The sequence below is a fragment of the Littorina saxatilis genome, unplaced genomic scaffold, assembly GCF_037325665.1.
Source record: "Littorina saxatilis isolate snail1 unplaced genomic scaffold, US_GU_Lsax_2.0 scaffold_2248, whole genome shotgun sequence".
NCBI classification, from domain to species: Eukaryota; Metazoa; Mollusca; class Gastropoda; order Littorinimorpha; family Littorinidae; genus Littorina; species Littorina saxatilis.
In genome coordinates this window covers 1-16,976 of record NW_027129304.1, presented here as the reverse complement: position 1 = coordinate 16,976, position 16,976 = coordinate 1, and the positions used below count along the sequence as shown (strand labels likewise).

The 16,976-nt window shown below is 40.0% G+C and overlaps 2 protein-coding genes across 3 annotated transcripts; one reads left to right on the top strand and one right to left on the bottom strand.

The window, feature by feature from the left end:
- Nucleotides 1–7,670: 7,670 nt before the first annotated feature.
- LOC138957567 (uncharacterized) lies at nt 7,671–10,304 on the top strand (the record flags this gene model as incomplete). Its single annotated transcript, XM_070328664.1, is given in 4 exon segments — nt 7,671–7,934; nt 8,775–8,954; nt 9,484–9,586; nt 10,016–10,304. Coding segments are annotated over 3 exon segments (503 nt in total), but the record flags the coding sequence as incomplete, so codon positions are not given.
- Nucleotides 10,305–11,334: 1,030 nt separating this feature from the next.
- LOC138957566 (very low-density lipoprotein receptor-like) lies at nt 11,335–16,391 on the bottom strand (the record flags this gene model as incomplete). Of its 2 annotated transcripts, none has more annotated exon segments than XM_070328663.1 (4): nt 11,335–12,489; nt 13,049–13,324; nt 15,656–15,877; nt 16,263–16,391. In XM_070328663.1, coding segments are annotated over 4 exon segments (647 nt in total), but the record flags the coding sequence as incomplete, so codon positions are not given.
- Nucleotides 16,392–16,976: the final 585 nt, after the last annotated feature.

The following is a 16,976-nucleotide window of genomic DNA, read 5'->3' as shown; positions in this document are numbered from 1 at the left end:
TTTTTTGTTTTTTGTTTTTTTGTTTTTGTATTTGCCAAGCACATCATCGTGGGGCTTTTAATCCATAACATGCATCCGTCTACAATGTATTTTCATTCATCCTTCAACATGTATAATAAATATGTAAATGGCAAGTATACAAGACATACAACATTAGGACCTAACCGACAGACGGACATGTAACATACCGACAATACTGATAAAAAAAGAGAGAGAGAGGGAGCGAGAGAGAGAGAGAGAGAGAGAGAGAGAGAGAGAGAGAGAGAGAGAGAGAGAGAGAGAGAGAGAGAGAGAGAGAGAGAGAGAGAGAGAGAGAGAGAGAGAGAGAGAGAGAGAGAGAGAGAGAGAGAGAGAGGGGGTAACAGGGTGACAGACAGGTAAGAGGACACACTCTTGCCTAAAATCTTATAAAAACCTACAATTTTAAACTGTACAAAAAGTTAAGCTGAAATGGACACTTCGCCTTGGTCAATAACCTAACATATATTCGCATAGGGTAACCACTCTGACAAAAATTCAACATTTCTATTCCTGATAAGATTCAATTTCTTTTCAATGTAATATCTTTGTTTTAATATTTTCAAAAAAACATTCAAAAGCGGAACTGAGCCCTGAAGTTTACATTTATAAATATAATATTTTCCTAAAAGAATAATCAAATCTAAAACATTATCAGTGTTCACATTATCATCATTTCCAAATATTATCAATCCTTTTGAAAAAGTCAAATGTTCACAATGTAAACATTCTTTGTGCAATACATTATTCAATTTAATCCAGAAGGTTTTAACAATCATACATTCCCAAAATAAGTGAAAAATTGTCTCTTCATGATACCCGCAAAATGTGCAGAGCGTTGAATTTTTAATTTTACATAAATATAAATATTTATTACAAGGTAGAATCCGGTGTAGGAGTCGCAGCTGAAACCACCTTAAACTGACATCAACAGTACTTTGAAAGGGTTTCAAGAAAATTAATTTCCAATTCATATCAATTTCACTGGTGCTATTCCATTTTGAAACCGCGGATGGAATATCGTTAGACTGCACAAACACCTTCTTCACAACATGATTTCCTTTTTTTATCACTGACCACACTCTACTATCCACTGATTCATGCTGACAATTCAATGTCTTAAAATTCAATTTCTTCTGATAGCTTTTCACAGCGGATACAATTCCACAATACAACAAAATATCACTTTTAACATTGGGAAATAATTCAGAAAATTCTTGATAATTCAAATATTTACCCTCCAAATTTACTAAATGTTTCACGTGTACAATTCCTTCTTCATGCCAACTCTTATAATAAATGCTTCTTTTACCTCTCACTATGTTATCATTATAAAAAAGACATTCGTACAAAAATTCATCAATATTAACAGGTAAACATTTTGCATATAACTTTTCATAATGCTTTAACACATCTTGCCAAAACTTGTTTTTCACCGTATTTTTCAACACTTTTATATAATTGCTACCAACCAGATTCACAATATTTAGTTCTGGATACATATCCATAACAAATGTTTTCAAACATGAATCACCACAAACAACTTTTCGCATCCAATCGATCTTCAATGTTGACAAAAATACATAAATATTCACCATATTTAACCCCCCTTCTTCAAGGGGTTTACACACTACTGTCTTTTTAATTTTTGCTCTTTTACCACTCCATAAAAAATCAAATAACAACTTATCCAATTCTTTCAATAAGTTGCTATCAGGATCAGGCAGACACATAAACAAATGTGTAATCTTTGACAATACAAGGGTTTTAATAACTATTATTTTACCTAATGGGGTAAGATGTCTCTTTCCCCATACATATAAAATCTTTTTAATATCTTTTAGTTTATCCTGATAATTAATGTGAACAATACATTGTAAATCAACCGAAAAATGTATACCCAAGACCTTAAAAATACCAGGGTTCCAGCAAAAATTTTGATCTTGTAAAAATCTAACATGCGAATTCTTTCTACTACCTATCCAAATAACATTTGTTTTATCGTAATTCATATTCAAACCAGACATATTTGCGAACAGTTTAAGTGTACGTATAGCTTCTACAAATGACTCCTTACTTCCATCTAAGTAAAGGGTGGTGTCATCTGCAAACTGCGACAGTAAAACATCTCGTTCTTTTAATCTAATCCCTTTAATTTTATCATTTTGTCTAATCATTAAAGACAAAATTTCTGCACAAATTAAGTACAAATAAGGTGAAAGAGAATCCCCTTGTCTAACGCCTCTGTGTATCTCAAACCATCCAGTATAATGGCCATTTACAGTTACACATGTAATAATATGATTATAAAAAGTCTTTACCCACTGTCTGAGTTGCGGTCCAAAGTTAAAAAAATCAAGACTTTTCTCAATAAAGGACCAAGAAATACTATCGAAAGCTTTTTGGAAGTCAATCGTCAACAAGAGACCAGGAATACTATGCTCTTCTGTGTACACGAGTGTATCAAACAGTTGACGTATGTTTTCACTAATACATCTGCCTTTGAGAAATCCCTTTTGGTCTTCATGTATCAACATTGGCAAAACTTTTTTAAGTCGGTTTGCAATACAGGTAGAGGCAATTTTATACACAGTGTTCAATAATGTAATAGGACGCCAGTTTTTTAAATACTGTTTAGGTTTACCATCTTTGGGGATACATGTAATTATTCCTTGTCTCTGGGTTATTGACATCTCTCTTTGTTGAAAACTACAATTTACTGAACGGACAATAAAAGTACCAATATCAGTCCAAAACATTTAAAAAAACTCTGTAGTAAATCCATCTGAACCTGGGCTTTTATCGTTTTTCATTGAGCGAAGGGCTGCTAAGGCTTCAGCTTCTGTAATTATGCCCTCAAGCATCATACTTTCCTCTGGAGATAATTTAGAGGCATTTAAAAGACTAAGGTCAACATCCTCTACATTCCTTTCTGCATATAATTTATCATAAAACTGTTGAACTTCAATCATAATATCTTCCTGATTATATAACATCCTTCCTTCATCTGTTTCAACATAATTCATTGCTTTATTACAAAAATGTCGATTTTCCAAATTACAAAAATACTTACTAGCACGTTCGCCTTCATTAATCCATTTGACCTTTGATCTCACAGCCATTCCTTCACATTTATGAACCCGTAATTGCAATAACTCTCTTTGTTTTTCCTCAAGAGTGGTTAAATCTTCATCCCTAAATGTGGATTCTAAAACATTTATTTCTCTTAATAAATTTTCTTCTTTTTCTCTTTCTTTTTATATTTAGTCAAGTTTTGACTAAATATTTTAACATCGAGGGGGAATCGAAACGAGGGTCGTGGTGTATGTGCGTGTGTGTGTCTGTGTGTGTGTCTGTGTGTGTGTGTGTGTAGAGCGATTCAGACTAAACTACTGGACCGATCTTTATGAAATTTGACATGAGAGTTCCTGGGTATGAAATCCCCGAATGTTTTTTTTCATTTTTTTGATAAATGTCTTTGATGACGTCACATCCGGCTTTTCGTGAAAGTTGAGGCGGCACTGTCACGCCCTCATTTTTCAACCAAATTGGTTGAAATTTTGGTCAAGTACTCTTCGACAAAGCCCGGGGTTCGGTATTGCATTTCAGCTTGGTGGCTTAAAAATTAATTAATGACTTTGGTCATTAAAAATCTGAAAATTGTAAAAAAAAATAAAAATTTATAAAACGATCCAAATTTACGTTTATCTTATTCTCCATCAATTGCTGATTCCAAAAACATATAAATATGTTATATTCGGATTAAAAACAAGCTCTGAAAATTAAATATATAAAAATTATTATCAAAATTATTTTTTCGAAATCAATTTAAAAACACTTTCATCTTATTCCTTGTCGGTTCCTGATTCCAAAAATATATAGATATGATATGTTTGGATTAAAAACACGCTCAGAAAGTTAAAACAAAGAGAGGTACAGAAAAGCGTGCTATCCTTCTCAGCGCAACGAATACCCCGCTCTTCTTGTCAATTCCACGTGCACTGCCTTTGCCACGGGCGGTGGAGTGACGATGCTACGAGTATACGGTCTTGCTGCGTTGCGTTGCGTTCAGTTTCATTCTGTGAGTTCGACAGCTACTTGACTAAATATTGTATTTTCGCCTTACGCGACTTGTTTCTTCTTAAAGGAGGCATATGAGATAGTTTTGCCACGTATCTCCATAAGGAGTACCTCCAAAAATAACTGGTCGTTTATTTCTAAATGTAAATCACAATTCAAAATATTCTCAATACCATCCAAATCATCAATCTTTGCATACTGTTTCTTGATATCCAATATCACTTTTTTAATGATATCTACATACTCCTTATCACGCAACAACGAGTTGTTAAATTTCCAGTAGGGTTTGCCTCTAGGTTATCACGCTTTCTATTGTTCATTCGTTTCCTGTGACATCAGCAAACCAGCAAAGTGTGTGTGTGTGTGTGTGTGTGTGTGTGTGTGTGTGTGTGTGTGTGTGTGTGTGTGTGTGTGAGTGTGTGTGTGTGTGTGTGTGTGTGTGTGTGTGTGTGTGTGTGTGTGTGTGTGTGTCTTTGGTTATATCGGTTTTTGTTGTTGTTGATGAGTACGTAACAAAATGTAGTCAGTATAATTATATACGTTTGCACCATACCTCATCTCCCGTGAAATATCAACAGAGTTCGAAGTTTCAGTTTGTCAATCTGTATAGTATGATTTGTTTTCAAATACGTTTTGTCTTTCTTTCCTTGTCCTGGTTTGTTTACAGATCATCGTCATTTTTTAATCTCGGAAGATCTAACTAGTGTTCTGAGCATCGCCTAAGTAGACACTGATCAACAAGCATGTACATACTTGAATGATCTTGCCGTTGTCTATCTTTTCCGATATCGTGTCCATTTCCACATCGCAACATTATTGAATATTTGTACCAGTTTCAATTTGTCTGATTCAAACTAGATGTTGAATGACACAGAAATAAAACGATTTCTTCGTGAACTTCAATTTTGTTTGAGTAATATATCAGGTGTACGATACATCTACACAGTTGTGTGTGTGTGTGTGTGTGTGTGTGTGTGTGTGTGTGTGTGTGTGTGTGTGTGTGTGTGTGTGTGTGTGTGTATGTGTGTGTGTGAGTGTGTGAGTGTGTGTGTGTGTGTGTGTGTTCTTGAACATAACTACACCCATGTGTTTATGAGTTACATAATTATATATATGCGTTCAGTCAGTCTGCATGTTTCCTTTCACAAAATAAGACACAACATCAAAAATGAATACAGATTTGATCTGCAAAGAGGAAATATCAAACCAACCCACACCCCAAACCTAAAGCAGCTCATGACAAACTTTTGGTACACACTTTGCAAAATAAAACTCTAATTTCTAACCAGCTGCATTACACGCTGCCAACAGAGAGAGAACAAGTCGCGTAAGGCGAAATTACAACATTTAGTCAATCTGTCGAACCCACAGAATACAAGAAACTAAGTCCATCTCACGATGAACACGAGCCGAAATCATAATTATGCACTCGACTTATGAAATAGAAAGAAATTAAATACGACGAAGAGAAGAAAAAGTTTGAAAGTACCATTGAACTTCCATGTCGGCGTGTGGCTGAGCTTAAAATAGGAATGTTGTTGCAATCTGTTAGGCACTTTCCCTTTTGACAGGTAGTTTTTGCATGTACAGCAAAACACGGCCTTTTTTACAAATCCTAAAGACTGTCGGAAACTTCGCATGCTCTCTTGTGAACGCCATGTGAAACATTGATTCTGAAACAAAAATCTATGGCATGAATGACAATGGAAAGACGGTCTCTCTCTGATTCCAAGTTCATAATGACAGTTATGAAGTGCTGAATTTAAAAAAATCTGTAGATGAAGTAAAATCATTTGAATGTTGGCTTGTTGAAACTTCATAACAAACAGCCACCTCGTCTATATCATTATCTGAAAGAATGCAAACTTCCTTTGAAACACCAACATTTGTATGGAAAACTTCTGTTTCTGTCATCTTTGATTTCATTTGACAACTTGGACTGATGGCATCTTCCAGAGATATATCCATTACTTTCAACTTGCGCCTCTTTGTATTCCTGTAAGCCTGCCACTTATTTATAAAAAGAAACGTTTGATACTTTTACCAAACAGTTAGTATAATGCACGCTCTACCTGTATTCGTCTTTAAATTCTGCAAGACTGAAGCGAAAGAGGTCTGTCTCAGTTTTGTGGTCAGTTTGTTGTGTACATTTACACACGCACAACGAACAACACATGCACAGGCCCGGGGGAAGCTCCACTTTCTTATGTCCGACGATAGACGTATACATGTAGTTTACATGTTTATTAGTCATCTATTTGATTGATTACGTGTATGATATGACGGAGAGTCGCATCGGTTTGATGCCGTGAACCCAACCGTGGCTGTGGCTGTCGTTTGAAGTAGCCTACTTCTTTATAAAGATTAATTTACATTCTGACCAAGGCATGTTTGGTACCTACTGAATCCTTGTTGCGTGTAGTTTTACGTGGCACGTTGCCCAAAGTTGTATTCTTGAGGAGCATAAAATAAAACGTGTTACAAAGTTATCTCAAAACTCTGCAGTGACTGCTCGCGCAGCAGGTCAGCTAATTATAGCACGCAGCCTCCACAAACAGCTTTCGAGCCGAGACCACGGCTCGTCAAAAACTGCACGCACTGCAGTGTTTTCAGTCACGAGAATAAAATAGCTTCGTCAATCCACGCGGCAAGGAAGTCGCTCAATTTTTGCGTGCAGCACGAAGTAAACAGACATGCAAGAATAGCGACGGGTTCAAGTTTAGGTCGCTCCAGGAGAAAAATTCTTTTGGATGTTGGCCTTTAAACGCGCAGCAAGACATTGATAAGGCCAATGCTATGTATATCTAAAACAGTCATGTTTGCAAAGAGATGGTGAGAGAGAGAGAGAGAGAGAGAGAGAGAGAGAGAGAGAGAGAGAGACAGAGACAGAGACAGAGACAGAGACAGAGACAGAGAGGGAGAGACAGAGGGAAATACAGAGACAGAGACAGAGAGACAGACAGACAGACAGACAGTGACAGAGCCAGACAGACAGACATACAGACAGTCACAGACAGGAAGACAGACAGACAGGCAGACGATATATACATAGGGAGATAGAGAAATACAGAATGACAGAGAAACGGACAGTGTTACATTATTGTTGGATTTACCAGACCACTGTTTTACGACAGCTGGTCGACAATCTAAATTTAACACAGGTGGACCAAGACAGTGAAGACAGTGGGCTTATTGTATCATCAAAGTGTTGCTGTTGGCGTCATAAAAGCCGAGAAATCAAGTCCTTGCCTCACATGTGTATTGAACCTACTCGCCACTTCACAATCGGCCGCTCACAGGGTTGCGGTAACTATAACTACCTGAAATACCCGGCCAAGGGATGGGGTAGACTGTCATAGCATGCAAGGAACCGTGTCAGAGGTTCCAGTGGATCAAGACACAACATAATGTCTCGTCTTTAGCACACACTCAGGACCAGACGTATTGCACATGATAACGCCGTCAGGAACCAACTGTGAACGATGATATGTCCATGTTCAAGTTATTTTGTAATGTTGACACATACATAACTTGCACAATAAAGACGACATTTCTTGTCCAATGACTAACAGCTGATGCAGAGCACAACACCACCATTGTGCCGGGAGCTAAACATTTTGTGACCGATGACACCAGGGAGCTGACATTCACATGCAACACAACTGCGCCTTTCTATATCTGGACACTGCCTGGACCCAGACCTTGTCCGTCATCAGCTAACAACACGTGCACGTTTCGCCCTCGGCTGGAGGACGACGGAAGGAAGGCATACTGCATTGTACTGAATTCTTCTGACGTGGTTTTGTACCTGGCATCGTATGATATTGACCTCCAGTGTAAGTGTAAGACATGCAGTTAGAATATTTATTAGAGGGACCAACAGAATAATATAAACGGGAACGCGGACAGGCAGTGGTTATACAGCGAATAGAAGTCTTCGTTATTATGTGCATTTGTGCCATAGATTCTTCTTGAACAAATTCAATGTTGAAAGTGTTTTTGTTTTTGTTGGTGGTTGATTCTCATATGCATACTAACATGGTAATATATGCACAAATATATACGCTCAGTGTCAATAAGAAGCGACTATTTCAGTGTTTTGTTGTCCTCGGGTCCTACGGTAAATACACACATGTAAAAGTAATGTTTTTTGTTCTAACCTCTGCTATGGTCGGCCGTGCCGGACATCAATTATGTCGGAAGTGCCAAATGCCTGTATCCCCTAGTCACCAGAGCAATACATACTAACCAAAAATGTCATCTATGCACGTTACTGCATAGGGCGTACGTTTTTTGGAACATACATACATTTATAAACAATACAAATAAACAAAGCTATTTCCTTTCACATGCGCTATAATTTTACATGATACGACCATCGGTGCTTTCGCATCATCCTAAAGATCGGAACATTGTAAAACGGGTATCGATCTCGAAATTGTCGTTAGTTCGTTCTCTCTCTCTCTCTGCCCCTCTCAGTGTCTGTGTGTGTGTGTGTGTGTCTCTCTCTCTCTCTCTCTCTCTCTCTCTCTCTCTCTCTCTCTCTCTCTCTCTCTCTCTCTCTCTCTCTCTCTCTCTCTGCCCAAGGAAACAAATGTAACTGACCATACGCATACACAGAGTGATGTCCACAGTGAACTCCTAACACTTATTTCGTATCTCTTAATTACTTTCAGTAACACCTCCACTACCAACAACGCCATCGGGTGACGGGTTCTCTGCAGTTGAAAGAGTGGTCATAGCTGTTGTATTCAATTATGCTGTAGCTCTGGTTGTTGTCATCGTCATCGTGGTCAAGAGGAAAATGAAGGCAAAGAAGAGGAACGCTTGCAAAAGCACAGGCCAGACATACTATGGTAAGGCTGTATACATGTCATGTGTTATGTTGATCACAAAGCGGTACTAGTCACACGGCACCCGTCTTTGATGACGTGATGAAAACAGATGACATACGCAATTAACTGACTAATTATATGTGACCCTCCACCACGAAATGAGTTGCATGTCACCTCGCGCGGTTCTGCGCTAGGCTTAATATAAGTCCGGGGAGTGTCTGGTAACAGTGTGAGGGTCACCTTAGTCACAGGCTTATAACTCTAAAAGTTTTCGCTCTTTTCTAAAACGGTTTTCACCACTTGATAGAGCATATAAACACTCTTTAGGAAAATGTAAAAATATGAAAATCATGCAAAGGTGACATGCGACTTATTTCGTGGTGGAGGGTCACATAGTTTTTGTCTTAGCCTTTGGGACTTACAATGTTAGCATATAAATGCACGTACAAACAGTGTTTTTCTGTGTTGCCATATTACTCATCTATCTTAGTTTTACGTCTTTATGTTTGTTTATTAAATTGTTAATCTGGTTTTCAATTCTATCATACAGACAACTATGCCTTTGGGAGCGAAAGTGAGCCTACTTCGCAACGTGTTACCGCTTGCTGACACGTCGTTTGATGTTACTCTCCAGACTACCGAGCAAGCAAAAAGTGAGTTTGCTGAAAAAACAGCCCAATTACCAGGGACTCATTGTTTCTTCTGGTTTTGATTATGTTCCTGTTTCTGGTTCTGTTTCTTCTTCTTCTTCTTCTTCTTCTTCTTCTTCTTCTTCTTCTTCTTCTTCTTCTTCTTCTTCTTCTTCTTCTTCTTCTTCTTCTTCTTCTTCTTTTTATTCTTCTTCTTCTTCTTCTTTTTCTTCTTATTGCTATTGTTGTTCTGGCAATTTAAAGCGCAACCAACATAATTATTTAGCAAACTAGATATTATGCCACTGAAAGAAACGAACACATCACCACCATCACCACAACTACCACCAACATTACCACCATCACCATCACACAGTGTCAAACCTTAAATGACTCCAACTGTAGTATATCCCTTTGACAACTGCATTTTGCAACAACTCTGCATTTGTACAGGATGATTGCTTTGAAGAATACAACGTTCCGGGTGGACACGGGGCTACATCTGGACCTGATCCAACATATACAGCCACATCAACGACGTCATCAGGAAACAGTCTAACGGACATGTACGGAGATCAGCGCAGCTGATTCACACTTGGCAAAGAGTTGACAGCAGGAGGTGTGCAGGGAACTTATAGGAACACAGTTCAGACGTGGGCTGACCCGGCAGGCAGAGATAATTAAAATTAGATATTTAAAATTAAGGCCATTGCATCTCAGGGGCGGATCCAGGGGGGGGGGGGTGGTTTCCTAAATAGAATTGAAAACATTGAAAACAAAGAAAAACCGATGGCTCAGATTGCACCAGATTGCTCCATTTTCCTTGATTTTTATAAACATTTTCCCGCAGGGGGGGGGGGGGGAGGGGGGCATGCCCCCGGACCCCCTTTAGCAACCGATCTTACAAGTGACAGTTTTGGAAAGTACATGGGTCATTTGTTGGTTCAGGTTGTACCAGCTCGGTCGATTGTCCTTCTTTTGATCCAAATGTGTCTTCTTAAATTCAATTTTTGGAAGGTGTATTAGGGAAAGTTTCTTAGCTCAGATTCCTTGTTTTTATCAACATTTTCCTGGAGGGGGGAGGGGGGGGGGGCATGCCACCGGACCCCCCTAGTAGGTTCGAACGCCTCGCGCCCTTAACTAAACGCTTCGCGTCGTCGAATTGTCCATACACAAAATGTTGAAACCCCCCATTAACAATGATGTGATCCGCCCCTGCATCAAACAGACCTGGAATACCTGAAATGTGGGTTACTTTGAAATAAAATAAGTGTACTTTCTAGAGGCGTATTTTCTTCTTCCGGAATGAAAGCACAGTCTGATCGTTTTTGGCAAAGCTAGTTTGCAAAAAACAATCTTCACTGAAATACATTAATACCTTGAACATGTAGATCAGATACACTTTTGATGTGACATCTTTATGTTCTTTTTACATTTAGTCAAGTTTTGATTAAATGTTTTAACGTAGAGGGGGGGATCGAGACGAGGGTCGTGGTGTATGTGTAAAGACAGACAGACAAATGGATAGACACAAACGCGCACGTACGAAGGCAATAACGCACACACGCACGCACGCACGCACGCACGCACGAACACACATGCACACACACACACACACACACACCCACACACACGCACGCACGCACACACACACACACACACACACAAACACACACACACAAGCACACACACACACGCACGCACGCACGCACACACACACACACACACACACACACACACACACACACACACACACACACACACCGCACACATAAACACGGTGGTAATATATGAAAACAGGTGTCCTTTATTTGTATTGCTAATATTAAATTGGGTATATATTGCAGAAGCTGTTTCTCATTAGCTGGCTTTACCGTGTTGCTTAAGTTCTAGTTCTACATCAACAACAACAACAACAACAACAACACCAATAACAACAACGACAACAACAAAAACAGAAACAACAACAACAGCAACAACAACAACAACAACAGCAGCAGCAGCATCAGCAACATATGCAGCTGATAATACTACTACTACTACTACTACTACTACTAAATATGCCAACTGGCGATTGGAAACTTATAAATGAACATACATGAATAATTATGACATCGAGCATTCAACTCTTAGAACAAACAAAGTCATGCAGGATGATGACATTTATTACGAACATATTTCAGCAGGCAGACACTTTTCGTTAGAAAGAAAGGTACAAAGGAACTTTGGTAGAACTTTGGTATATTTAATTTACAAGAAAACACAGAGCAAAAATGTCTCCAATTCTTCACATTCTTGTATTCCCACTCAGATCGTATTATGTACTGTTGATGTATGTTCTACCTCGTTCCGATCCAGATTCAAATCCACGACAAGTTCAGTGATTTAGTAACCGCGAGCAACCGGACCACACACAAACATGAACATAACAGAAAACACACACACACACACACATCAAAAGTCAATCAAACTGAACATCAAAGCCTATAGACTTCTTCTTCTTCTGCGTTCGTGGGCTGAAACTCCCACGTACACTCGTGTTGTTGCACACGTGGATTTGTACGTGTATGACCGTTTTAATCCCGCCATGTAGGCAGCCATACACCGCTTTCGGAGGAAGCATGCTGGTATTTTTGTGTTTCTATAACCCATCGAACTCTGACATGGATTACAGGATATTTTCCGTGCGCACTTGATCTTGTGCTTGCGTGTACACACAAATGGGGAATAAGGCACTAGACGATTTGAACAGCAAAACAAACGTACGGGTAATCAGTTACACTAGCATAATTATATTTACCAACAGTCCTCCAAGCCTTCAAGCAACACAAAATAATTGCTTATTGTTGCATCCCATCCGGAACGTTGGCATTATGTGGCCATTTGCAAAGCATCGATAATATGTCCTCATGTAGTTTCATGATCATCTGCAACACAAATAGCCATTGTTTTCACAATGTGTTGGCTGATCGCCATAATGCATTTTTAGTTTCTTCTAAAATAATGACCGATGTTTTCATATACACGTTTTAACTGACAGCAACTAGAACAGACAGCCGAATGTTGAAGTATTATAACCGTCAACTCAAACAGCCATGCATGTCATCATCTACGAACTGCGAGCCGTTGCTCCAATCTCCGTTTACGGAGAGCGGGGAGAAAACATCAGTTAGTTGTGCATTGAACATATCTCGAATAGGTGTAGATTAGTGCCAGTGCGTACACAGCATTGTTTCAAAACGAGTTATCGTGTTGTGTTTACCAGGAGTCTTTTGTCAAGAATTGTACAAGAATGAGTTTGACAAGCGCAATCTATCTGCCTTCTATCCATGCGCATTGCACGTATTATTTGCTATAAGCAAACTAACTGCAATATACATATCGATTGATTGGTATCAATAGATCGATTCAAAGACAACAAGAAAGAGATACAGACATAGAGATAAATACATCGCAAAATCGATAAATGCAAGCACATTTGCTGACCTGTACCGGCAACCTTGCCGACAAGCTCGATATAAGTGTCCCTGGCTGTTGGTGGTGACGTCACAAGTTCCGTGTAGATCCTGCCGTCATCCGGTTGATCTTGCTGAAGTACGTCATGCGTATCCCTGGTGTAAAGGGTGTTGTAGCTCATGTTCTCGTAGGCATGTTCTTCACAGGACGACTGTGGTTCAGGGTGGTGTGGTCGGTGACTGACGGCGCGTGAGGCCAGCTGTGGGCTTGGGTTGTCAGTGTTGTGGAGCCGTGATGTGCCTGTATCTAGGAAAGACAGGCAGGTGTAACGCACTTTTATTTTGTTTTGTTTTGTCTTGTTTCTGTTCCTGACATCTACAACTTCGTGTTACACCACAATCATTAAATTAGTCATTTTTGAAACATAAACGCTTACTTGGCCTGACTTGAGATTGTGACTGCAGATATGTTTCTTTATCCCCGAGTACGCTAGTACTAGGGTCCAGCAGACTTTAATTGTGTGTGTGTCTGTCTGTCTGTCTGTCTCGACTTAACAGCTTATTGCTGGGAAACTACTGGGCGCAGTTCGTTCAAAAGTTGATACACTAACTTGATAATAGGTCCGATTGATCGTATTAAAACTTCATAATGTTACCTGGGACCTAAATGCGAAATAAACCACAAAACAACGACTTGGCGGTGGGAGGAATTCGCGGTGCAACAGCCAGCAAGGCAGTCTGATAGAACGGTGCAAGGTCTCGGCTAACCAAGACTATGGCATACTCGTAGCAAAGCCGCCGAATGGTACCGTAAACCAAGAATAGTGACGTAAGAAAATAGAATGTCGTCATTTGATTTGGAACGTGACGTGTTTTAGAATGGAGATGTGGTAGTGTACTCGTGTGTGTGTGTGTGTGTGTGTGTGTGTGTGTGTGTGTGTGTGTGTGTGTGTGTGTGTGTGTGTGTGTGTGTGTGTGTGTGTGTGTAAAAGAGAGAGAGAGGGAGAGAGAGAGAGAGAGGGAGTGACGGAGAGAGTGTGTGTGTGTGTATGTGTGTGTGTGTGTGTGTGTGTGTGTGTATGTGTGTGTGTGTGTGTGTGTGTGTGTGTGTGTGTGTGTGTGTGTGTGTGTGTGTGTGAATGTCTGAAGAGTACTCGGGTCCAGCGCGAGCGTTTTTTATGTGGTTTTTAACGGCGTTTTCAACCGTTCAAGGTTATATCGCGACGGAGGAAAGGGGAGTAATAGGATAGAGCCACTTGTCAATTGTTTCTTGTTCACAAAAGCACTGATCAAAAATTTGCTCCAGGGGCTTGCAACGTAGTACAATATTAACAGCTATTGTGTTTTCAGCGTAGCATTAGGGCCCGATATTTAGACGAGACAAGTATAATGCCGACGAGTCGAAGACGAGTCGCATTATACTTGTTCGAGTCTAAATATCGGACCCTATTGCTACGATGAAAACACAATAGCGTTTATATAGCTATTCTGACATTAAATTCTGTGTTAAAATCATGTTTTTGTCAGCAACAAGGACCAGAATGGTCCATGTCGTTGATTGCAGACGACGGTTCCCTTTCTGCATGAAGCCACGGAAATAACCGAACATTGAAAAACCCACGGACATGTATTACGGAGAAAACTCAAGATAACCGGATGCTTAGCATTACGTCAATATCTTAGGAATCATATGACGTTATGACGTATCATGCTTGCCTACGTAGATTGTATGTTCGAAAGTCTGACTTCTGTTGGGAATTCGCGTGGTGAAGACTGCGGTAAATCTGTAGATGATAAGTAAGAACAAGGATTGTCTCAGAAAAAACGACGAAATGTTTCAGACCGGTAACTTCATTTCAACATTGCACTACACAATGGACGTTCTATGTGACAGGAGAGTTTGCTGATTTTGTGTTAAACATTGGTGATTGGAGAGATCGTCTGCAAAAATCAGAGATAGGTCGCTTCAGATTGCAGCTTCTGGAAATTTGCAAGGTTTGCTGCCAGTTAAAGAACTGGATTTTACACGTAATGTATGTCATGTACAGTAAGCAACAACAAAAACACACACAAAGCAAATTGCATCGTCTGTCGACTAGCCACAGACACAAGCCTGGCGAGGTATGCGTGTACTTTATACACGTGGAAGAAACCGGAACCATGCGTCTTTGTTATTGCCGATATCGTTTGGATATCGGCAAAAATGGCCAACTTTCGTAGCGTTATGCTTTGATGATCGGAAAAGGGATGTGTGAGATCATCCAATCACAGCCCCCGAATCCCCCCACGTGTCCATCAGAATAGCTATATATTACCTTACTGGGAGAATGCAAGTTTCCAGTACAAAGGACTTAACATTTCTTACATACTGCTTGACTAAAATCTTTACAAAAAATTGACTATATTCTATACAAGAAACACTTAACACGTGTAAAAGGAGAAACACAATCCGTTAGTCGCCTCTTACGACATGCTGGGGAGCATCGGGTAAATTCTTTTTCGTCCCAACCAATATTGGACTCCCCCTAACCCGCGGGGGGCCAGCAGAGATGTCCCATAATTATGTAATTCCTTAGGGCATGTTACCTTGACAGGAAATGACTTGAGATTGTCAATTGGAGGACGAAATATTGATTACCTTTTCTGTGGAATTTTATTTTCCTGATTCCCATGACTGTGATGAGAACCAAGAGAAAAGCGAAGAGGAGACCACCCACCACGATGCCTGCAATTGCCCCCATTGTCAATGTGTCAACTTCTCCAGGAGTAGCTGGTGAAAGAGTTGCTGGTGAAAGACTGGCTGGTGAAGGAGTTGATGGTGAAGGGGTCGCTTGTGAAGGGGTTGTTGGTGGAATAGTTGCTGGTGAAAGAGTTGCTGAAACAAGTGTGACGGTTCATCAATTGATTACCATCAACATCATTATGTTAACAAAAGACACACACACACACACACACACACACACACACACACACACACATACACACACACATACACACACACACACACACACATACACACACACATACATACACACACACACACACACACACACATACATACACACACATACACACACACACTCACACACACACACACACACACACACACATACAAACACACACACCCACGCTATCTCTCTCTCTCTATCTCTCTCTCTATCTATCTTTCTCTCTCTCTCTCTCTCTCTCTCTCTCTCTCTCTCTCTCTCTCTCTCTCTCTCTCTCTCCCTGTGACAATTACACACCACAGTGGTCCTCATCACTGCCGTCACGACAGTCCCGTTGTCCGAATCTGTGTCCGTCACACAGCCCCTCTGACCGCGTACACTGCCTGTTGCTGCACTGCCAGTAGCCGTCGGGACACGCCCACTGCTCTGTTTATGATGAGGGCAAGACATGCATTATTCAGTCAATTTGTATTCATGAAGACATACATTAACAGCTATTGTGTTTTCAGCGTAGCAATAGGGTCCGATATTTAGACGTGACAAGTATATTGCCGACGAGTCGAAGACGAGTCGCATTATACTTGTTCGAGTCTAAATATCGGACCCTATTGCTACGCTGAAAACACAATAGCGATTATATAGCTGTTATGACCTTGATTTGTTGTTCCAAACTTACAAAATGACAGTTTTTGCGTCGATGCGTTGATCTCAGGTTTTGATAGCAGACAAACTTCTTACGCGCATCATGTTGGCGCAGACATGCACACCGCTACACGCTTTCTGACTGTAGAAGAAAAACTGACTCCAAATTGTTCAACCTCAGTTATAAACGACTACATGAATGTTAGTGCCATGGGTTGTACATCAATACTTCAGAGGGGAACTGTGGTATTTTCGGTGTGGAGTTACGATATAAGAAAGTCGGCCATTTTCGTCAATATGCTTTTGGATATTGAGAAAAATGGCCGACTTCCGTAGCATTATGCTTTGATGATGGGAAGAGCCCATCCA